At 41.5% G+C, this 23,510-nt stretch overlaps 1 protein-coding gene across 1 annotated transcript in view; it reads right to left on the bottom strand.

Annotated features, from left to right (window-relative positions):
• TGFBR3 (transforming growth factor beta receptor 3) overlaps positions 1-23,510 on the bottom strand; it is a 2,354,992-nt gene that overhangs the window by 859,123 nt on the left and 1,472,359 nt on the right. The window contains exon 6 of the mRNA XM_044085660.1: positions 4,661-4,829. Within this exon, the coding sequence (XP_043941595.1) occupies positions 4,661-4,829 (169 nt within the window). The remainder of the gene's footprint in view (positions 1-4,660; positions 4,830-23,510) is intronic.

Genomic DNA, 23,510 nt, shown 5'->3' with positions numbered 1-23,510 from the left:
TTCAAAAGTATGTCCTGGCTTTCTGCCTGAATTAGACAATCATCCAGATATGGGTATATTTGAAAATTTCTTTGCCTGCAAAATGTAATAACTGGAGCGAGGCACTTTGTGAATACCGTGGGCGCAGTAGATAAGCCAAAGGGCAGTGCAGAGAACTGATAGTGCGTGTAGCCTGCTTTGAAAAATAGGTATCTTCTGCAAGATTCCATGATTGGGACATGCAGGTAAGCTTCTTTTAAATCTAGTGTTGCCAACCAGGCATCTTTGCCTAGCATAGGAAGTAATTGGTGAAGAGTCAGCATCTTGAATTTTGGAATCTCCAAAAAGGTGTTTAGAGTAGACAGGTCCAGAACAGGACGCCATAAATTGTCTTTTCTGAGCACCAGGAAAAGTCTTGAGTAGAAACATTGTCCCTTTTCCTCTTCTGGTACCAGTTGAATAGCCCCCATGCTTGAGAGAAAGTACTTGTTTTTGGGCCTCTGCCCACTGACTTGGGGGTTGGTCCAGCCACTCACTTGGTGTTGGCAAAGTGTGGAAGTGAAATCTGTATCCCCGGGACACTATATTTAAAACCCATTTGTCCTGGGTAATGAGTTCCCAATTCTTTGCATGAAGAGCAATCTTTCCTCCCAAAGGGGCAGTCAGTTGATAAGTGCTTGGAAATTTTAAAAGGAAGTCATTGAGACAGTTTACCATACGGGGGAGTCTTATTATTCCCAGATTTGGAAGTGGAGGCCCCCCCACTGCATATTTCTGTGTGTCACCTGGGACTGAAACCTGGGGGTTTTGCTGTGTCTGGGTTTGGCTTGAGAAGACGTGGAAGGGGCTGGAAAGGACCAGTTCTTAGAGGGCCACTGCCTACTAAATCTAGGAGGCTGAACTTGTAAAAAAATCTTTAACAATTTGCATAGATTTAGCTTTATCTTCCACCTTTTTAAGAATGTCCTCAGCCTTGCTGCCAAACAGGCGGTCCTGATCCAACAATTTAGCTTTAACATGATCAGGCAAAGATTGCTCCTTAAGCCAAGGCATGCCTTCTGAGCACAGACCCAGTAACAGCAGCCCTGCAAGAGGCCTCTAATGAATCAAATCCATACTGCAAATTATGTTTTCCAACCAGTTCAGCAGAATGCATTAAATCCTGTAATTCTTTATTTTCCACACAGTCAGGAATCAATATAATTTCTGTTTAAGCAGTCCAATAACATATTGCTGATACTTTAACATATGAAACTGGCAGTTTAAAGCCCTAATGGCCAAGGTTGCAGAAGTGTAAACCTTCTTACCTCATCTATCCAGCGCCCTGGAGTCTCTATCAGAAGGGGTAGGACCTTTAGCAGTAGAAGCCTTAATGCCATTGGGCCCCTGTGAAATAGTCTCTGGATATGCAATGGGATTTTTAAAAAAGGAACTTGTGGGACTCAGGGACCCTGTAGTATCTGTCAGGTTTTCTGGGAGCAGGAGGCAGGGAATCAGGGGTCAAATAGATTCTGAAAAATCATCATCAACAATGTCTAGTACAGGAGGAATAGCTAAACTCCTATGCTGAGGTAGGAGAAGAAAATCCCTAAGCCTCTTTTTTGAATCAGAAAAATCCTGGCTTTCCCAGTGGAAATGCTCCCTTAGAGTATGTAAGGTTTCCCCAAAAGAAAAATCCTCAGGAGGGGAAGCAGAGGGAATAGAGTCCTCTGCATCAGAATCTTCATAAGTAGATAAGGGCAAATCCAGATCATCAGAATAATCAGAAAAAACAGAATCCTAATCAGAAGATTCATAATCAACTTCAGTCCTAGGCCTCTTAGAAGGGGGGGTGGGGGGTGGCTACCCCTGATTAGAGTTTCTAGATCTTCGGCCATTCTTATAATTCGTTTTTTATTGAGGCCTGAGCATGTGGCCTGGGTGCTGGTTTTTTAGGCATGGATCAAGATTTAGGCTTAAGTAAAGAAGGAGGCGTCAGTTTAATATGCAAGTCCATAGGCCTGAATACACCCTCAGAAACCGGTGCCTGCACAGCGGCTCCAGACCCATCCAAGGTAGAGACATCCATGGGTTCCATAGTTGAAGCATCTTGAGGCATACCGGACTCTGAATGGGTCTCAGTAGAGGCCTGCGAATCAGAAGTAGCGGGTATCAGGGGCTGTGAAAGCACCTCACTGAGTACTGGCGAACTGGCGACTGGCTTAGGAGAAGCGTTGTCGGCAGTTTTGGACCTCAGCGGCCTGTCTCTGTCTTTATCTTTGCGTTTTTTCAGAATCCCGGTAGTTAGATGGCTAATCGACGACATTTCTGGATAATTAAACCAAGAACCGAAATATTTAGAGGCAAAAATATACTGACGATGGACAGTGCGCTGATTAAATAAAGCACAAAACCGACAGCAAGGTACGTCGTGGTCAGGGCCTAGGCCAGGAATACAGTACGAATGAAAATCTTTATGAGGTATTTGCTTTCCACAAGTAATGCAATTATTAACTTTTACTGACATCGGTAAGGAGCAAGAAAAAGTTTCCCTGACGGTGTACTTCGCTTTAGTTGAAGACTTCGGTTCTGAAACTCGAAAATGAAAATTTCAGGAGTCGGCTGACTGGCACTTGCCAACTGCTTCTACTTCGGGCACCTCACGGCATGAAAGGCTGGTATAACGGCGTCGGCTGCATGTTTTATACACCTGATGACCTGATGTCATGGAAGAAGGGACAGCAACCAATGCAGGACACAAGACTTTGTTAATCAGGCCAACTGAGGGCTACCTGCAAGCAGATAACCCAAATGTAATGACTGCAAAAGTGAAACATGAAGAACATCATATCAACATGGAACTCATAAACAAAGACAATGGTAATCTCCAAACTCTGGACCCCACCCAGTTCGGGTTTGTGAAAGGCAGATCATGCCTTCTGAACCTGACTGACTTCTTTGAGGCAGTCACCAATGCTGTAGACGTGGGTAAGGTGGTTCACACAGCCTATCTTGATTTCATCAAGGCTTTCGACATCATCCCTCATTCTGGAATTATAGCTAAACTCACTAAACTAGATATAAATCTCTACATCACAAGATGGGTTATCAACTGGCTCACTGACAGAATCCTCACTGTAAAAGTTGCAGACTCCAAATCTGACTTCAAACCAGTGACAAGTGGAGTATCACAGGGTTCAGTCCTGGGACCTCTCCTGTTTGGTATCTACTTCTCTGAAGGACAGGTTAATGCAGAAGGCCTCTGGCTAATAAAGTTTGCAGAAGACTGCAAACTAGGAGCCATAGTCGAGTCCCCAAATGATGTGGATATCCTACAGAAGGGCGTCACTGAGACAGATGCCTGGTGTCAGAGGCATGGCCTCAAGCTCAGTGCTAAACAGTGCATTGTCATCTCCTTTGGTAAAAACTCTGGACCCATGAACTACTACATAAATGGCAGCCTACTTAATGCTGAATGTATGATAAGAGACCTTGGGACCCTGGTGGACAGTAGTCTCTCCTTTGATAATCACATTGCCACAGTAGTCAGGAAATCCTTCTATGTGGCACACTTCATCACAAAAGAGTTCTCATCCAAGAAAAAAGAGGTCATTGTTCCCCTCTACTCGGCACTCATTAGACCCATTATAGAGTACAACGCCCCTTTTGGAATGTACCTCACAAGACATCTGCAGCAGCTGGAAAGGCCACAGAAGTACCTCACAAAGAGGATTACTGGCCTCAAACACATGCCCTACACTGACCGTCTCAAAAAACTCCAGCTTTACTCTGTAGCATATCGCCTACTCCGAGGAGATCTCTGCCTAACATATAAGGCTATGTTAAACCCAGAGCTGTTGGACATGCTACACCTAATGAAATCCAATCCCTCTGAGCTACACACTCTAGGGACCTAAACCTTGTCACCACAATAAACAGGACATGCTGGAGGGATAGATTCCTGTCCCAGAGACTTCCCATACTCTGAAACAAGCTACCCATCTATGTCAAGCAAAGTTCCTCATTAGCACTCTTCAAGAAAAATCTTAATGAGTGGATGGGAAATAGGAAATACACCCCAGGGATCACTTCTGTGGCACTGCTCGACAGGAGCTCAGGAAATTAACTTTCTTGGGTGGCGTAAGCCAGGGAACCTTGTTGGATAGGCTTACTTAGGCCCTTGGGCCGATAGCCTAGTACCCACCTATGAACCTATGAGCAGACTTGCAACACAGATTATTAAATTGTATAGGTAAGCAGATATGGAACAATGCTTTTCTAAAAATGCAGTAATATACATTTGGAACACAACAGTATTACAAGGATTGTATAACAAAATTAATTCTACATATCCTACTGCTTTTAAAATACTTTTCTTCATCGATTTCAACAAACCAAAATAAGTGAAGTGCTATAAGAAAAGCATCCTTATTGAAGGACTGGCAAAGAGACCTATACTCAGTTTAATCTATGGAGTTGGATTATGTTAATATCATTATTATCAGCTACCTCAGCTCTACCTAGGTGCTTTACAACATAGTAAGTGTCTGAAAAGGAGCTGCCCACAGCAGGAAGGCAATACTGCAAACAAGTTTTAAGACTATCAAAGTAAGGATGATTAGGTTGTCAAAAAGATACAATTCTCAAAAAAGAAGGCAAATGACTAAGGAAACAAAGCAACTGTTATGTATGAGATACTCACCTATAAGAATTGGCATTGGGATAATCCAGGTCAATTATGTGAACCTGCTTGCCTTCTCTGTGATGGGATAAAATACAGCCCCGGGCAGGCTGTGGCTGAAGGTATTCTCCAAGATAATTCAGAGAGAGAAAATTATTTTCTATGACACATGTGGCAGGAAAAACAGGATCTGAAAAAGAAAGACAGCAGTCTGCATACTGTACTGCTATTTATCAAGTTACATAAATGTACACACTTTTTTTTTTTTTTTTACTACATCTGTTTCCACAAGTAAAAAGCAACGAGAGCAACAACAATTTTTACATGACACAACTTCTCAGAATGGTCAACCCAGTGGTTAGGAAGGATGAGGTTTCTGGTCCTGCATCTACTGCCCACAGACTTGTGTGCAGACCATTACAGAATACTGGAGAATGAGCCTGCAGTATTTTAGGTGCTGGGTATGGGAAGAATAGTCATATTCCAACAAAGGGCTTCTAAAGGGAGACACTACTAAAGCATGGTTCATGGGAAGAAAGGGGACCTTGGTAGGTGCTGTACAGCTGTATGTGATCACATTTATCACCCTGGACCTTCTATCCCAGAAGACAAAAACAGGATGTATAACAGGAAGAAACAGTTAACACATTATTAATTGTATAAATTTAAAAGATGATACAAAATTTCCTACAGAACAAATCACTTCAAATTTTGTGTACATCTCTGCTATTAACCTGATGTTTAACGTATTACAATTTATTAAAGGAAACAGAAAAAAAGATATGCTCTGAGGATTTACTCAGTGTCAGATTTCATAAAAATTAATCAATATATAAATAAAGAATAGAACAGGGAAACACGGTACATTGGCAACCCCATTTAAAAGAATGGAGATGGTTCCAGGCATATTATCTTTCCTAGTGGTTTGCAATATTCTTAAATTAAAATTTTAATAATAATAAATACGTATCCCAATAGGTAAAATGTTTTAATGCCCTGTTTTAAAAGTGACTTCCCACAGAAACTGCAGGAATATCTTTCATGGTAAAATATCTCCCATTTGAAACTTAAAAATGACAACTCAGACATTAAGGACATGTCACAAAGAACTGGTGTTAAGTTCTGATATGTCTGGAATTTTTTAAATATAATTTCTTAAAGTTTGAACATATGCACCTTATAAACTTATACAATGCGCTAAACTTGTGAAAAGCCTCTTCACTTGCCAAAAAGACTATTTCAGATAGTAACTGCAGAATCAGTCCTTTAGACAGACATACCAAAGTAATAAATGCTCTTGACTTTTTACTTTTGTAAGTCTTTACAGTGGACTCAGAGCAATAGAGCCAAACCCCACAGGCTACAGACTTACCACATTTTATCCTTTTTTCTGAGCTCATCAGTAAAACATAAACAGATTGTTTGACCATACTTTGGAAACATATTTTGACCATACTTTGGAAACACAGAGCTTTAAAAATAAATGTGAACTACAAAAAGATAAGGGTGACTGTAAAAGTATTCCAAATAACATCCAACCCAAAGGATAAAAAGGTCACATAGATGGCCATTTTAGTGAAAACTAGTAGAAAGACCGGGTCTATATGACAGTATCGAATGGACTAAATAGCGAATGCTATTTAGTCGATCCAATACTGTTGAAATGGCAAAATAGCAAAGTCACGGAAGATCAAATTTTTTCCCAGGGAAAACAATTCGGTGGGCCATCTTCGGGACTTTGCCATTTCCTCCACTATGGTGCGATCACGGAGTTGGTATATTTAAGTAGGGGGGTGTGTGGGGGGGTGAAGCCCCCCACTTAAATTTGTGTTTTAAGTTTATTTTTTTTTTTTTACGGAGCAGCAAATTTTTTCCCTGGGAAAAAATTCACTGTTCCGTTTGTTCGATATTTTGTTGTTTTGATATTATCGGTATGATAAAATAGCATTCCCTATTTACATTGTACGATAATATGATATAGCTGCGAAAGATCAGCCAAGCTAGCATATTCACTCTGCAATACTTTAAATCTCCTGTAGTGGAGGCCAGTAGGATAAATGCAAATGAACCCTTGAGGATATACTAGTGACTCTCATTATTAGATCACTGTTGCAGTAGCTGAAAATATATGGGACATCCTGCCAAAGATTAGACCAACCTGTAACCTTCCAAAGCTATAGGGTATCTACCACACACCCCAGCCACTCTACAGCTTGAGGAAAAACTGTATAAAGTCAATGGCTGTGCATCAAAACTTCAGAACTTTCTTGCTGTTGTTGTGCGCTCTTCTATGTGGGCTTCAATAGTCAGCTAGCTTTTCACCAAGGTAGGGTAGATAGATTCCTTTGGGGAATACCTTGCACACTATCATTTGTTTGTAAAGAAAAGTTGCTCTTTTACCTCAAATCTGACATTTTCTGGTCATGGCTCTATGTAGTAAAGGCCCTTCTAATAGATTTTTGTGATAAAAAGTTTTATTTTTCGTTAAAACGTGTGGCTAGGAGACTAGGGCATGTGGTTTTGGGGGTGTCATTAAGATTTTTACCTCAAAACTTATTTTTCTCATAAGGTTATTTCACTGACTCTCCTAAGCTCTGCTACTCACTCGACAGACAACTTTTTTGGTAGACATGATTCTGGGTCCCTGTGGAGGTTAATTTTTTTTGTGGTGAAAAGTTTTGCTTTTCTGTCAAACAGTGTTGTTAGGGACTGGTACTTGAGTGTCTGGTTATTGTCACCAAAACATTTTTCCTCAGAACTTAACTTTTACTGTCAGGATGTAAGACCAACTCTTCAATACTCCACTAGTTTCTTCTTAAACACCTTTTCAGTTTGCAGTTGGTCCTTGGTCCTTGTAAGGATTTCCTAATAATTTATAACTTTTTTGGGAGAAAAATTGTTAACCTTTCTGTCAAAAGTGTTGTTAGGGACTGTGTCTAGGATGTTTTGTGGTTGTCACTAAATATTTTACCTCCGAGCTTATTTCTTCTGTCAGCAGAATGGAAAGATTCTTCAAAGATAGCAGCTTTTGTGGCAAGGACATGGACCTGGGTCCAGGTAACGCATCTGTTCCCTTCCCAAGCAGCAAGATGAGAAAAGTTATCAGTGAGGCTCTGCCTCTTCTCCCAAGAATGATAAAAGTGGCTCTCCCTTGTCTGTCAAGGGCACTCAAACACAACAAAGGACATGTCTAAACCCTGGTCTATGTTGTTTGTAAGCTCTACACCAGCAGGACCCAAGGAAAAAGATGAGTGGTCCAAGGACCCAGCTTTGGCCACAGCAGTCACCCACCTGTGGCTGAGTTGCTCTAGCACTCTGATGTGGAGACAAAAGGGTAACAATTTTCTTCTTTTTCTGGCTGTAAGAAGGAAGAACCAAGGAACTGATATGTTAAGTCACAAAAGGTACTCGATTTCCATGGAAGCCTAGAAGCTATAGTCAGTAAAATGGGGAAGTTGTAAAAAAGTACATTTAACCAGAGAAAACATAGTTACAAATAAGCTTTAACAACTTTTTACCACAAAAGATAAAAGTAATGGTCCCATTTAAAAGTGTATAAAAGTCACGTGATAGTCAAGAAAAATACTTTAGCCTAGCTTAAATAAATCAGTTTTACAGAAAAAAAATTAGCTTTCTATCATAAAAAGTAAAGTGGATGTTTTTTTCTTCTGAAGAGAAATTAAAGTTATGTACTCACTAACTATGCATATGTGTTGTCCATTTTCATTCTTCAACCGATGCGTCTCAGATTAGACTTTGGATCCAGCTTGGCCGCATTTACTAGATTCTTGGATTCAGCTCTCGAGCTCCCCCCTTTACCCATAATGCCACAGTCACCCTGCAATACCTCAGATCAAGTTTGCTGCCAGACAAGCAATATAAAGAACCAACCTCAGGCTAAGACAAAAGAAAGACTATTAGAAAAAGTCTGGGGCTCAAACTTGGAACAGAGGTTCCACAACAACCATAAGGTCACTCCAGGAGTTAAAGGGAAAGGGGAAGGAGGGTGGAAAGTTATGGAAGAATAAAAAATGGACAACACAGATGCATAGTTATGGTCAGTACATAACTTTAATATCTGATGTCCTTTTCATTCTTCCTCAACTGATGGGACAGAGTCCGCAGCTATATAAACCTAGGGTGGCCCTCATGGAAGGATATTCCGGAATATTGCAGATACAAAAACAGCCCTGTTTCTGGAAGTCAAATCAAATTTGCAAAGAACAATAAAAGTGGAACCTCTCTCACTGAGACGGATACCTGGTGTCAAAATCATGGCCTCAAGCTGAATGCCAAAAAGTGCATAGTCATCCCCTTTGGAAAAAACAAAGTACCCGCGAACTACCACATAGGTGGCAGTCCCCGAAAAACAGAAAAAAGTAATAAGGGATCTGGGGACCCAAGTAGACAGCAATCTCTCCTTTGATAATCATATTGCCAAGGTGGTTACAAAATCCTTCTACATAGCCCACCTAATCTCAAAAGGGTTCGCATCCAGAACAAAGGAGGTTATTGTGCCTCTCTACTCATCACTTATTAGACCCATTATAGAATACAACACCCCATTTGGGATGTACCTTACAAGACACCTGCAACAGCTGGAAAGACCACAAAAGTACCTCACCAAGAGGATTACTGGCTTCAAACAGATGACCTATGCAGCCCGACTAAAGAAACTCCAGCCGTACTCGGTTGCATACCACTTACTCAGAGGTGATCTCTGTTTGACATACAAGGCCATGTCCAACCCAGAATTGATGGATATGCTCCACCTAAAAAAAAACAAATCCCTGAGAGCCACATGCTCTAGGGATATAAACCTTACCACAACGATAAATAGGACATGCTGGAGGGATAGATTCCTGACCCAGAGACTCCCCATGTTTTGGAACAAGATTCCAATATACATCAGGCAGAGCCCCTCACTAGCACTCTTCAAGAGAAACCTTGACGGGTGGATGGGAAACAGAAAATTTACCCTGGGGATTACTGCAGTGGCGCTGCTGGACAGAGGCACAGGGAACTAATCTAAGGGGGTGGCGAAAGCCAACACATTCTGGCTAGGCTTATAAATGCCCTTGGGCAGATAGTCTGGTACTTACCTATGAACCTATAAGTAATAGACCAAGTAACTGCAGCACAAATGTCAACAATCGAAGTTCTGCACCATAATGTAACCATGGCTCTGGTCGAGTCTGCTTTAAGGGTCTGGGTAAGGATAAACCTTGCTGATGATAAACAAAGGATAAGCAGTGTGCAATCTTGCTGGCTAAAATAACCTTAGAAACTGGTTTGCCCAATGCATTGGGGGAGAATGAGACAATACTGATCTGACTTTCTGAAATCTTTTGTTCTATGGAGACAAAAATGAGGCTGCCTATGTACATCCAGGAGATGAAGCATATATTTACCTTTATTAGCAAAGCAGTAAAAGAAAAAGGGAAAATTAATGGCTTGGTTAATATTTGCTTCTGAGGCTACATTAGGCAGGAAGGATGGATTGGTTCATAAGATAACTCTGTCTTTGTGGAAGATCAAAACTGGGGATTTGGAAGAGAGATGCTAGAACTCAGATACTCATCTAGCTGATGCAATGGCTACAAGAAAAGCAGTTTTCCAATATAAAAAATGTTTAAGTCAGATCAAGTTGATGGTTCAAAAGAACTCAAGTTAAAACTCACAGCACCACTGTTAAATCCCAGGGTGGTGTAGGGTCTTAGCTAGGGGTCAAGGCAAAAAGGTACCTTTAAGGAAGGCCTTGCACAATTTGATGAACCTGAAGAGGAAGCATTTTCCCCTGAATCAAAAAAATATATAACTGCCAGTCGCACTTAAATAGTAGAGGAACTAGCCCCTTCTTGAAAAACTGATGTTAAAAATTCCAGAAGAGCAGACATGGGGACAGTGAAGGGGTCTAATTCCCCCTGTACAGCCCAAACAGAGAATTCTTCCATTTACTTTTGTAGATTTACCTGGTAGAGACCTTCTGAGATAAGTTACTTTTTTTGGACCAGGGAAGAAAGTCTGGGCTGTCTAACCATCAGTGGAATTGGAGAAACCAAGCGGTCAACTTGAGACCTGGAATATTTGGGTGATCCATCCTTGTGAGATGAGAGAGAAGGTCTGGACTGGGGTCCAGTATCCAGGGTGGCTATTACAGGTGAAATCAAAGAAAGATAAGCACACTTGATGAGGCCAAAAATGGGGCAATAAGGATAACCTTGTTCGTCAACCTTAGCGCATTCTGTAAGAATTTGGGAATTAGAGGTATAGGGGATAATCTTAATGGAGACTATATGGCCAAACATGGACTGGAGCATCTCTCTGTGAATCCCCTGGAGGGGAGATCAGGGAAAAGAACCTGCTGCACTTGTTGTGAGGAGTGGTGAACAGATCAAAGCAAGGCTTGCCTCTGACTGAAAATCCTCTCTGCTACTAAATGACTGACAGACCATTCGAGCGGCATCAGAATGGACCTGCTGTGTTTGTCTACAAGCATGTTGGACTTCCCAGGGATGTGCATTGCCATAATAAAGTGGTTGGAAGAGACTGGCCACTGCCACACTCCCAGTGCCTCTCGACAAAGCAGATAAGACTAGGTTCCCCCCTGTTTGTTGATGTGCCAAACCACAGACATGTCAGTTTGAACTGCAATTGTCCTGAGAGGGAGGGCATCCTGGAAGACGTGCAGCACTAGGAGGACTGCTCTCAGCTCTAGGACACTGATGTGCAAATTGGTCTCTTCTGAAGACCATGTGCCTTGGACTGTCCTTCCCAACCAAGCTGGGAAACGTCCATGGTAACTGTAAAAGCTGAAAGGGTTTATCTGAGAAAGAGTCTCAGAAACCCTGATTTTGTAGGCCTCATCTGCTGCAAGGATGGCGTTTTCCATTAAAACTACCCCCTCTGCCCTTGAGGAAGATATCCCTTCAGGTGTCTTGGAAAGGACCCTGGGACTTATGGAACCACATTTTCCTACCTCTGTGCTGATTCCTGTAAAAGGATCTCTGAGGGGTGGAGAAATGGATTTCTTGGGCATAGAAGATCTTTCATCCTGCTTATTCTGAGAAAGTGTTTCCTTGACAGTGGGGCTAAACAAGGATGATCCATCAAAAGCAGCATTGATGAAAGAAGACTTGAAGGGCTTTGCAAAGTCAAACAAGTACAACCAGGCATGTCTTTTAATGGTTATGCCTGAAGCTGACACCCATGAGGTACCCTCAGCTGCATTGGAAATTAACCTCATGGAAGCATTAGCGATGGACAGAACAGTGAACAGCTGGAAAGAAAGCTTTTTGTGGACCTCTGCAGAATTGGACACAGAAAGTGCTTTGGAAAGCTCTTTACTTAAATCTCTTCCAGCCAAGTGAAATGTGCCAAGTAGTTCAGTGACTATAAGGCAAAGGTTGCTGAGGCATAAATACGGTTTCAAAATCTGTCCAATGCCCTAGGCTTGCTGTTAGGGAGATGGAGAGAAGAGCTCCATTCAGCTAGCACAGTCATGACATCAGTGGGGACCCCTCTGATCCAATGAAGCCTGTCCTTAGAAGGGGCAAGGAACTTATCAGGATGATGGGGGCAGGATTTTACAGTATCCAGTTCCTTCCATGCTTGGTGACATATTAGCTCTACAAGCTCATCAGCCAGTCGAGTCACCCAAGACGTAGATGGGCCAGACCCAAAAGCACCCAGGAACACTCACTTCTCCTGGGAAGGGGTATCACAGAACCAGTCACATTTCTGGCTGAGGATTTCTAAGATGTATTCAAAGGAGACATCATCTGGTGGAGACCTTGGGGACCTCTCCCCTTTATCAAAGTCCCTGTCTTCTGTGAGAAACTCCTGAGGGGAGTCTGTGTGCCTCCTCTTGCACATTGTCTTGCAAGGGACTTCCTCGGTGGGATGGTCTGGAGAGGTATCCGAAGAGAGGGGGAAGTCCTCAATGAGAACTGTCTGGATGCTTGTCCCTGTGTGATAGGTCTGTGAAGATCAGAGCATGAATCTGAAGATGGCAGGGGTGTAGGATCTGAAGAAGAAACAGTAGCTATGTCTCTTGGATGAGAGAAGACCCTCCCCACCACCTCAAAGGCAGAAGGGCCAGCAGAAGCCATAGCTGGTTGCAGAGGAGCTGAAGCACCAGGTGCTACCATGCCCTGACCCTGCCTGGATTCCTGCCTCGAAGGGGGAGTCTGACCCAAACTGTCCAATGCCAAAGCCCTGAGGGGCAGGGATGGCTCTGACAACTTAGGAGTTGAACCAAGCCCCTCTGACCTGGTGCTGATGCTCTGGCTCTGAAACTCATCCTGGTCCAAGAGAATTGGTGCCAGACAAGTCAGGGTTGCAGTTAGATTCAAAGACAGTACAGTTGTGAACACTTACCATAAATGTAGATGTTCGAGTATATTCACTGTTGCAGTCATTACATTTGGGTAATCCTGCTGGCAGGTTGCCTTCAGTCGGTCTGAATTCCAAAGTCCTGGGTCCTGCGTTGGCTGCTGTCACTCCTTCCCTGACGTCAGGTCGTCAGGGGTATAAAAGATGCGGCCAATGCCATTTTCTTTAGTTTTTCTTTCCCCAGATGTCAGGTGCCCCCTAAAAGGGTAGCCAAAATGTATATATATATATATATACATATATATATATATATATATATATATATATATATATATATATGTAAATACATGCATCAATATAAACTTTACTTTCATCTACAAGCAAATACACCACACAGGTTGTATAAATTAGAGAAGGAAGGATAGGTTCCATTAGAAGAGAGGGGGATGGTGGGTGGGTAACCTGGACTGCAACAGTGAATACACTCGAACATCTACATTTATGGTAAGTGTACACAACTGTACTATGTTCTTCATGTTTCACTGTTGCAGTCATTACATTTGGCTAGAATCCCAAAGTGATGGATGGGAGGCTGGATCTAAACAGCATTAGGAGAAGCTATGAGGCCCTACAGAACTGCAGTGGCAAAGCCTGCCCTGGATTTAGAGTAGAGTGGCAGAGGATAGTGCTTTGTAAAGGTGTGCACTGAACTCCAAGGAGCAGCCTCTAAAATGTCCTTGGTTGGTACGCCCCTGAGAAAGGCTGCTGAAGTGGCTGTGCTCTGGTTGAATGTGGCCTAATGCCCTTAGGCACTGGCTTGCCATGGTGTAAGCAGCAGAAACGAATGCAGTGGCCTTTCCACTTTGAAATGGTCTGCTTTGAGATAGCCTTTCCTTGTGATCCTGCAGCATACGCCACTAGTAATTGCTCTGTCCAAGTAAAATCTAAGCTGTCTGTGTACGTCCAAAGAATGCAGAATTCTCTCCCCCTTGTTCTGTGGATTTGGATAAAAAGTTGGCAGATGAATAGTTTGGTTAAGAGTCATACTGGACACCACCTTAGGCATAAATATTGGGTTTGTCCTCAGAGAGACCTGGTCTAGATAAAAAATTATAAAAGGTTCCACAGCCATGAGTGCCTGCAGCTCTGAAACTCATCTTGCAGAAGTTATTGCTAGGAGCAGAGCTGTCTTCCAAGATAAAAACTTTATATCAGCAGTAGCAGCTGACTCAAAAGGAGGCAGGGTGAGTTTTTCCAAGACATAGTTGAGGTCCCATGCAGGCATTGGTGATCTCCTTGGAGGTCTTACATTTTTGGCTCCTCTGACTGAGGTACTGCTTTAATAAGGGATGAGAAAAGATTGGTGGCTCTGTATTGTAATGAGCTGAAATGGCAGAGGCATGAATTTTAATAGATAAGAAAGATAGGCCTCTGTCCAGCATCTCAGTTAAGTATTGCAAAATCTGAGGAATATTTGGCACAGCTGTATCAGTTCCTGGTGCCTGGTTCCAAGCACAGAATCTCTTCCATTTTCCAGCATAAGATTTTCAAATACTAGGCCTTCTGACCTCCAAAATGACATCCATCACAGCTTTACTGAGAGGTGTGTTTTGTATGACTACATTATGCGCCATGCTGCCAGGTTTAAAGTCCTGAGTTGGCTGTGCAGGATCTGTTTGTTTTGCTGGGACAGTAAATGAGGTATTTGAGGTAAGGTCCAAGCTGGGCATTGAGACAAGTTCTTTAGGATTGGAAACCAGTACTGGTGGGGCCAGTCTGGGGCAATCAGTATCATTTTTGGCTTCTCCTGTTTGACCTTTAGGAGTACTTTGGGGAGGAGAGGCAGTGGGGGAAATATACTGATAGGTTTTTCCAACTGAAAGATAGGGCATCCACTTTCCATGCTTGTCTGTGATAAGTTCTTGTGCAGAACCTTTTTAGTTGGTAGTTGTGAGGGGAGGCAAATAGATCTATGTCCAGGCATCCCCATTTCCTTGTTATGCTGAAGATTTGTGGATCCAGCTGCCACTCGTGGGGATCCATGAGGTTTCTGCTTAGTTCGTCTACCAGAGAATTTTTTCTTCCTGGCAGGAATTGTGCTTGCAGATGTACTTGGTAAGTTAATGCTGTGTCCCACAAAGTCATGGCTAGTCTGCAAAGGGGGTAAGAATGTGTTCCCCCCTGCTTGCTTATATACCACATGACCGTGGTGTTGTCTGTCTTTATCAGTAGTTGTCCCGGATGAAGTAGGTCCTTGAATGCTGTCAGGGCATTCTGAACAGCTAGCATCTCTTTTTGATTGATATGTAGATGCATTTGGGTTGAGGACCATGTGCCCTGAATGCATCTTCCTGCCATGTGGGCCCCCCAGGCATAATCTGATGCATCCATTGTTAGTGTCTGCCTGGCTGGGGGTAATGTGAATGGCTGTCCCTTGTTTTGGTGACAAGCCTTTGCCCACTATCGAAACTCCTGTTGTAGGCAGGGAATGAGAGTAAATGTTGTTTCCACGCTGTGGCAATGTTGAGTCCAAACACTTTTTAGGTACCATTGCAGTTTCCTCATATGCAGTCTTGCATATGGAATTAGTAGGATGCAGGCTGCCATGAAGCCCAAAGCCTGCAGAATTTTTCTTGCAGATAACTGGGCCTTTGTTGCCAACATTTTGAAATAGGTAGTTAGTTGCCTTTGCTTGTCTGGCATGAGATAAGCCATCTGGGCAGTTGTATTTAAGCTTGCACCCAGGAATATTATCTCTTGAGAGGGTACTAGTTTTGATTTATTTTTGTTGACTGTGTACCCTAGGCATGTTAGAAGTCTTGTCACAAATGCCAGATGCTGTAGAAGAATGCTCTTGTTCTCTGCTTGAATTAGACAGTCATCCAAGTAAGGATATATTTGTATTCCTCTTTGTCTGCAGAATGCAATTACCGGTGCCAGGCACTTTGTAAAGACCCTGGGTGCAGTAGATAAGCCAAAGGGCAGTGCAGAGAATTGGTAATGCATTGAGCCAGCCTTGAATCTGAGGTATCTTCTGCATAACTGTCTGATTGGGACATGCAGGTATGCCTCTTTTAGGTCTAGAGTCACCAGCCAAGCGTTCTTGCCCAGCATGGGCAGAAGCTGCTGCAAAGTCATCATCTTGAATTTTGGTACATCCAGGAATGTGTTCAGAATAGATAGGTCCAGTATTGGTCTCCAGGTCTTGTTCTTTCTGGGTACCAAGAACAGTCTTGAGTAAAATCCTTGTCCCTGCTCTTGCTCTGGTACTTGTTGAATGGCCCCCATGTCCATGAGGGATGAGACTTGTTTTTGTGCCTCTGCCCATTGATTTTTTAGCAGATCTGGCCAGCCGTTTGCCTTTGGCAGGGTATGGAAATGGAACTTGTACCCTTGCGACACAATATTTAGAACCCACTTGTCCTGGGTTATAATGTGCCAATTTTGAGAAAAAAGTGCTAATTTTCCCCCTAAGGGTGCTGCCAGGAGATAAGTGCTTGGTGCAGGCAGGGGGAAGTCATTGGGACTGTTTCCTGTATGGTTGTGATTTGTCTTCTCCGACTTTGAAGGTAGAAGCACCCCATTGCTTTGACCTGTAGGAACCTTGCGCCTGGGAACTGCCTCTAGTGTGTCTGGATCTGCCCCTTTGTGGTCTGTCTGATACAGGAAAGGACCAATTCTTTGTAGGCCAGTGTCTACTAAACCTAGGTGGCTGTACTTGTAAAAAATCTTTGACAGTTTGCATAGATTTAGCTTTGTCCTCCATTTTCTTTAACACCTCCTCTGCCTTAACATCAAATAAAGTACCATGCTGTAAAGGTGCATCTAATAATTTAACTTTGACATGCTCAGGCAGATTTTGTTCCTTTAACCAAGCATGCCTCCTAATTACAGAACCCGTAACTGCGGCCCTGTAGGAGGCCTCCAAAGAATCAAATCCACATTGCAAAGTATGCTTTCCAACTTGTTCAGCTGCATGCAATAAATCCTGCATTTCCTTGTTTCCTGCACACTCAGAGTTTAATAACATTTTCTGTTTAAGCAATGCCATGACATGTTGCTGATATTTGAGCATATGAAACTGACAGTTTAAGGCCCTTATAGCCAAGGTAGCAGATGTGTAAACCTTTTCTCTCCATCTATCCAGTGCCCTAGAATCCCTGTCAGAGGGAGTAGGGTTTTTTGCAGTGGAAGCCTCAACTCCTTTGGGACCCTGTGAAATAGTTTCTGGGTCTGCAGCAGGGTTTGTAAAAAGGAATTTGTAAGAGTCAGGAACCCTGTAATATCTGTCAGGCTTAACAGGAGCTGGAGGTAAGGAGTCAGGGGTAAGACTAGACTCCGAAAACACATCATCTACAATATCTAACACAGGTGGAATGGCTAGTGGCCTGTGTTGAGGTAGTAAAAGGAAATCCCCAAACCTCTTTTTAGATTCTGAAAAATCTTGGATCTCCCAGTGGAAATGCTCTCTCATGGTATGCAAGGTTTCCCCAAAAGAATAATCCTCTGGAGGAGAAGCTGAAGGAATAGATTCTTCAGCATCAGAATCCTCATAGGGGGGAAGAGAATATTCCTGATCAGAAGAGGAATCAGAAGAAATAGAAACCTGATCAGAAGATTCATAGTCAGTCTCTTGCCTAGGCCTCTTATCAGGAGGGGGATGGGAAACCTTGATCAAGGTAATTAGGTCTTCGGCCATTTTGAGCATCTGTTTTTGGGCATAGAGGCCTGTCTATGTGGCTCGAGTTTGTTTCTTTTGCTTTAGAAGGTGCTTTAGTCTTTGCCTTTGAAGCTGAGGTTGGCTTACTGTAAAGATGTTTAGGTCTGAATACACCCTCAGAAGCCGGGGCCTGCTCAGCGGCTCCAGACCCATCTGAAGGAACAGTATCCAAGGCTCCAATACCTTGATTTTCGAGCGGCATGGCCGACTCCACATGGGAGTCAGTAGCGGGCTGCGACTCTAAAGTAGCGGGTGTCAGGGGCAGCGAAAGCACCTCACTGAGAACCAGCGACTGGCTTAGGAGAAGCTTCGTCGTCGATTTTGGGCCTCGGTTGTTTATATCTCTCCTTTTCTTTGCATTTTTTGTGAACTCCGGTAGTCGGATGGCTATCCGACGACATTTCTGGATAATTAAACCGGTGTCCAAAACAGTTTAAAGCAAAATCATACTGACGCTTAGTGTGTTGGTTAAATCTAGCACAAAACCGACAACCAGCAACGTTGTGATCAGGGCCTAGGCAAGAAATACAGTAAGAATGAAAGTCCTTATGAGGTATTTGCTTTCCACAAGAAATACAATTATTAACTTTTTCTGACATCGGTCTGGAGCAAGAAAAAATTTTCCCCAATGGGGTACTTAGCTTTATTGAACACTTCGGATCTGAAACTCGAATACAAAAATCTCAGGAGTCAGCCAACCGGCACTTGCGAACTGCTTCTGCTTTGGGCATCGTGTGGCAAGAAAGAATAAAGAAAATGGCGTCGGCGGCATCTTTTATACCCCTGACGACCTGACGTCAGGGAAGGGGTGACAGCAGCTGACGCAGGACCCAGGACTTTGGAATTCAGGCTGACTGAGGGCAAGCTGACAGCAGGATTACCCAAATATAATGACTGCAACAGTGAAACATGAGGAACATCTAGCTGTCTTCAGATCCAATGCTGACACTCTTGTGGTCCTTGGATCCGAAGGCTCCAAAATCACTGGTCAGACTGGAGAAGGATAAATCACACTATGGGAAATGGAAGGGATGTTCACAGATCTGATGAGAGCCAGAGCTTGGATAACTCCCATCTGAATATGAGCTCTGAGGAACTTCCTCATCATCCTATCAACTTCAGCTTCAGAAAGGTTGCTGAAGGACCTGATGGAGGAAGTAGTGGACTGGGGCCAAGACTCTCTCCTCGGGGTCTCTTGAAGGAAGGGAAAATGGAGTCAAGGAGAAACAGTCTCCAGAGTGAACTTTAGGGCCAAGTCCTAGGAGACTTAGACTATACCAGTGTTGGATCCAACTGTGTCTGCTTCAGTTTCAAGGGTGATGGATCCAATTTCTTTTGTACTTTGGTAGGAGGCTCTGAAGTACAAGCCGACTTTGCAGAGCAGGTTGGAGACCAGCTCCTAGATTCTTTTGCTTCTGAACAGGCTTTAAGTGTGTTTGCAGGGGTTTGAGCCTCTGAAAAAGAAGAAGAGGAAGACGAGAAAGGTAACAAGACATACAGGACCAGTTTGTTGTGTTGGTCACTGAGGGCCCTAGAATTAAATCCAGTACATATGGACCATTCAATATTTAAATGGGTAGCAGCCAGACAATAAATGCACTCCCTGTGGGCATCAGAATTATGGACCTTGTGCCCACAGGAAGTGCATTTCTTAAACCCAGTGGATATGTCAGCCATAATCACAGAAAAAAGAAAAAGGCAACAATTTTTTTTTTGAAAAAAATAGCAACAATGGTTGGTAAGGAATTAATCTCTAAAGAGTAGGTAAAAGGAGAAATAAAGAAAAGAGTAGTACCAACAATGGTACTGAGACTACCAAAGATAGAACAGAAGGAAATAAAAGACAACTCTAAAGCAACAGAAATGTAAAAGAAATGAAGGTAAGGGAGGAAGAGGTGACTGAAAAAGAAAAAGCAATAACAAAATTGGTGGTGCTGCGGTAGCGTTGTCGCCTCACAGTAAGACATTGTCCTGTTCGATTCTCAGCTAGAGCGTCTTCTGTGTGGAGACATGCATGAATGGGCGTACCTTCGTTGAAGGTTGTGTGTCAGGGCTGGCAACTCGGCATGTAAAAATCTACTGCCAATCATTAGCGGACCAGAGTTCTGCTGTGGCAAAGCCTAACCAGGAAAAGCCGAAAGACACAACAACAACAACATTCACTGTAAGTAAATAATAAACTCCAAGCTCTGCAAGAAGGATCTGCATCTGTTGCAATAAAGTGGCAAATGAGATCTGAAGTATCGCAAGGTGACTGGGCCATTATGGGTAAATGGAGGAGCTTGAGACTTGGATCCCAGAGTTTAGTAAATGCGGCTGAACCACATCAGAGGTCAAATCCAAGTCCCATCAGTTGAGGAAGAATGAAAAGGACATCATCCGATCTTATCTGCCTAGAAATTAAACAGTTTTAACCAAAAGTCAGTCCTAGAAACCTCACTGATGAGCACACTCTTCAGCGGCAGGAAACTCTGAAGGGACTTGTGCCCAAACATAACTTTAGTAAGAAAAAACCAAAGCAACTCACTTAAACTTGTAAAAACGCTGGTACTGTCAACAATAAAGGATGGTGCAGGAAAAAAGTAATCCACTGCATGTAAGGTTAACACCTTGTTTAGAAGTTCGTTGGCCAGCATAAAATCAACGAAATACACTCGTGTGAAACTTCTAAGTAAGCAAAAAAGTTTTAATAAACAGAACAAATAGCGTGAAACGCTACAAGAGTTTTTCGTTCTGTATGTAACAGAACTTCTTCAGACAACAGCCAGTACAAATTCAAACAGTCATTAAATACACTTTTCAAATTTGATGCAAGCACTTAATTAGTTAATTAATAGCATTACAGCCTCCATTTAAAGAGGCAATGCACGCTAATAAGCATCACTGCAACAAAACCAAGATACTAAGTCTACCTGACATACAAAAACTCATTTTACCAAAAACACATAATGTTATGTAGTGTTAAAAATATTTATGAAAAGTATACATATATAGTGTATAAAAATGTTAAAACTTGTGAATTAAAAACATAATAACTAAGTACAACCCTTATTAAAGGCTTTTCTTGTGTATACTAACTTAGTTAATCTAAGCAATGGATTATTTAAAAACATATAATAGTAATACATAACCCCATTACTTATTACTTTAATCATGTTAAAAACATCCAAAAGACTTATGTATTAGTTAAAAACCAAAGGCTACCTCATAAGACTTTTAATCCTCAAAATACAAGAAATTGAACACGAGTCATTAAGTCCTGGTGCCTTACATGCTGCTAATCGAAGTTGCCAAGCTAGTTCTTTTTTCTCTAGTTCTAATTTTAAGAGGTTGTCATTTGTTAAGCTGTGGCTTACTAGTTGTTTATTAATTTGACTAATACCCATAAAATTAAATGAATGGTCAGGGTGACTAGCACAGTGTCTAGCCAAAGCATTCTCATTTTTACCTTTACTAATTGCATATAGATGCTCGTAAATTCTATCACGTAGACGCCTATCCATCTTACCCACATAGAATGATGGGCATTGACTACACTGTGCCAAGTAAACCACTGCCCTAGTATTGCAGGTATATGCAAGATACTAAGTCTACCTGACATACAAAAACTCATTTTACCAAAAACACATAATGTTATGTAGTGTTAAAAATATTTATGAAAAGTATACATATATAGTGTATAAAAATGTTAAAACTTGTGAATTAAAAACATAACTAAGTACAACCCTTATTAAAGGCTTTTCTTGTGTATACTAACTTAGTTAATCTAAGCAATGGATTATTTAAAAACATATAATAGTAATACATAACCCCATTACTTATTACTTTAATCATGTTAAAAACATCCAAAAGACTTATGTATTAATTAAAAACCAAAGGCTACCTCATATGTTTCTAAAAAGAGGATACCCTGTATCCTTTTTGAATAATATTTTTCAAGAAGTTATTAAAAAAAGAGAAATAGGTACTTATAAACCAATCCTGATGGGCGACAACAGAACTGATAGCCCTAACAGAATTATTGATTCAGAAATAGTTAATGACAATGCACATTTGACTATTACTGGGAGTACAGACCAGGGCCTTGTGTATGGTACTGGGCATAATGAGAATTTTACAATTGCGTTTACTTTCACATTCTGCCTAGAGGCATTTGAGATAGGGAAAATTGTGAGGAAATATTGGTCCTATTTATCTACAGATAAGGATGTTTCTCAGATTCTAAACTTTAATCCTGTAATCACATACAGAAGAGGTACTAACATGAAAAGGATTCTTGAAACTAAACCTATTAGTACTAATACTAAGGGGGGAACTAAGAAGTGTGGAGCGTGTAAATATTGCAGGTATATTGAGACATCAGATGTATTTAATATTGGGTCAGTAACCTATCAAGTTAAGGAATCATATACCTGCAATACTAGGGCAGTGGTTTACTTGGCACAGTGTAGTCAATGCCCATCATTCTATGTGGGTAAGACGGATAGGCGTCTACGTGATAGAATTTACGAGCATCTATATGCAATTAGTAAAGGTAAAAATGAGAATGCTTTGGCTAGACACTGTGCTAGTCACCCTGACCATTCATTTAATTTTATGGGTATTAGTCAAATTAATAAACAACTAGTAAGCCACAGCTTAACAAATGACAACCTCTTAAAATTAGAACTAGAGAAAAAAGAACTAGCTTGGCAACTTCGATTAGCAGCATGTAAGGCACCAGGACTTAATGACTCGTGTTCAATTTCTTGTATTTTGAGGATTAAAAATCTTATGAGGTAGCCTTTGGTTTTTAACTAATACATAAGTCTTTTGGATGTTTTTAACATGATTAAAGTAATAAGTAATGGGGTTATGTATTACTATTATATGTTTTTAAATAATCCATTGCTTAGATTAACTAAGTTAGTATACACAAGAAAAGCCTTTAATAAGGGTTGTACTTAGTTATTATGTTTTTAATTCACAAGTTTTAACATTTTTATACACTATATATGTATACTTTTCATAAATATTTTTAACACTACATAACATTATGTGTTTTTGGTAAAATGAGTTTTTGTATGTCAGGTAGACTTAGTATCTTGGTTTTGTTGCAGTGATGCTTATTAGCGTGCATTGCCTCTTTAAATGGAGGCTGTAATGCTATTAATTAACTAATTAAGTGCTTGCATCAAATTTGAAAAGTGTATTTAATGATTGTTTGAATTTGTACTGGCTGTTGTCTGAAGAAGTTCTGTTACATACAGAACGAAAAACGCTTGTAGCGTTTCACGCTATTTGTTCTGTTTATTAAAACTTTTTTGCTTACTTAGAAGATTCACACGAGTGTATTTCGTTGATTTTATGCTGACCAACGAACTTCTAAACAAGGTGTTAACCTTACATGCAGTGGATTACTTTTTTCCTGCACCATCCTTTATTGTTGACAGTACCAGCGTTTTTATAACTTTAGTAAGCTCAACTTGAGCTGATTTATGCTTTGGGTGAGTGGAAGGTACTCTGAATCTTTAGAAGCTGGCTGCCTGTTATAGCCTATACAGAATATAACCCATATAGCTAAGGCTACTGCAGTAGTGACCGTTATGAATTATGAAGAACCTCAATAAATGCACTTGATCAAAGCACAACAGTTGACTTGTTATCAAATCTGTAAAGGAATTGCATACTTGTGGCAGAGCAACTGGTGTGATAATCCAGAGCATAGTCTGTGACTGAAAGAGAGATAAATACAGAAGAGAAACACAGTAAGGCCATTTGGGGATATGGAAAGGGTGGAGGTGTCTAGAATATATTAGGGTAGTATTACAGAAATAG

The sequence above is a fragment of the Protopterus annectens genome, chromosome 10.part0 (assembly GCF_019279795.1).
Source record: "Protopterus annectens isolate FY-2018-M chromosome 10.part0, PAN1.0, whole genome shotgun sequence".
In the NCBI taxonomy this organism is placed as follows: Eukaryota; Metazoa; Chordata; order Ceratodontiformes; family Protopteridae; genus Protopterus; species Protopterus annectens.
The sequence above is the reverse complement of the archived record's forward strand: the minus strand, read 5'-3'. Positions and strand labels throughout refer to the sequence as shown.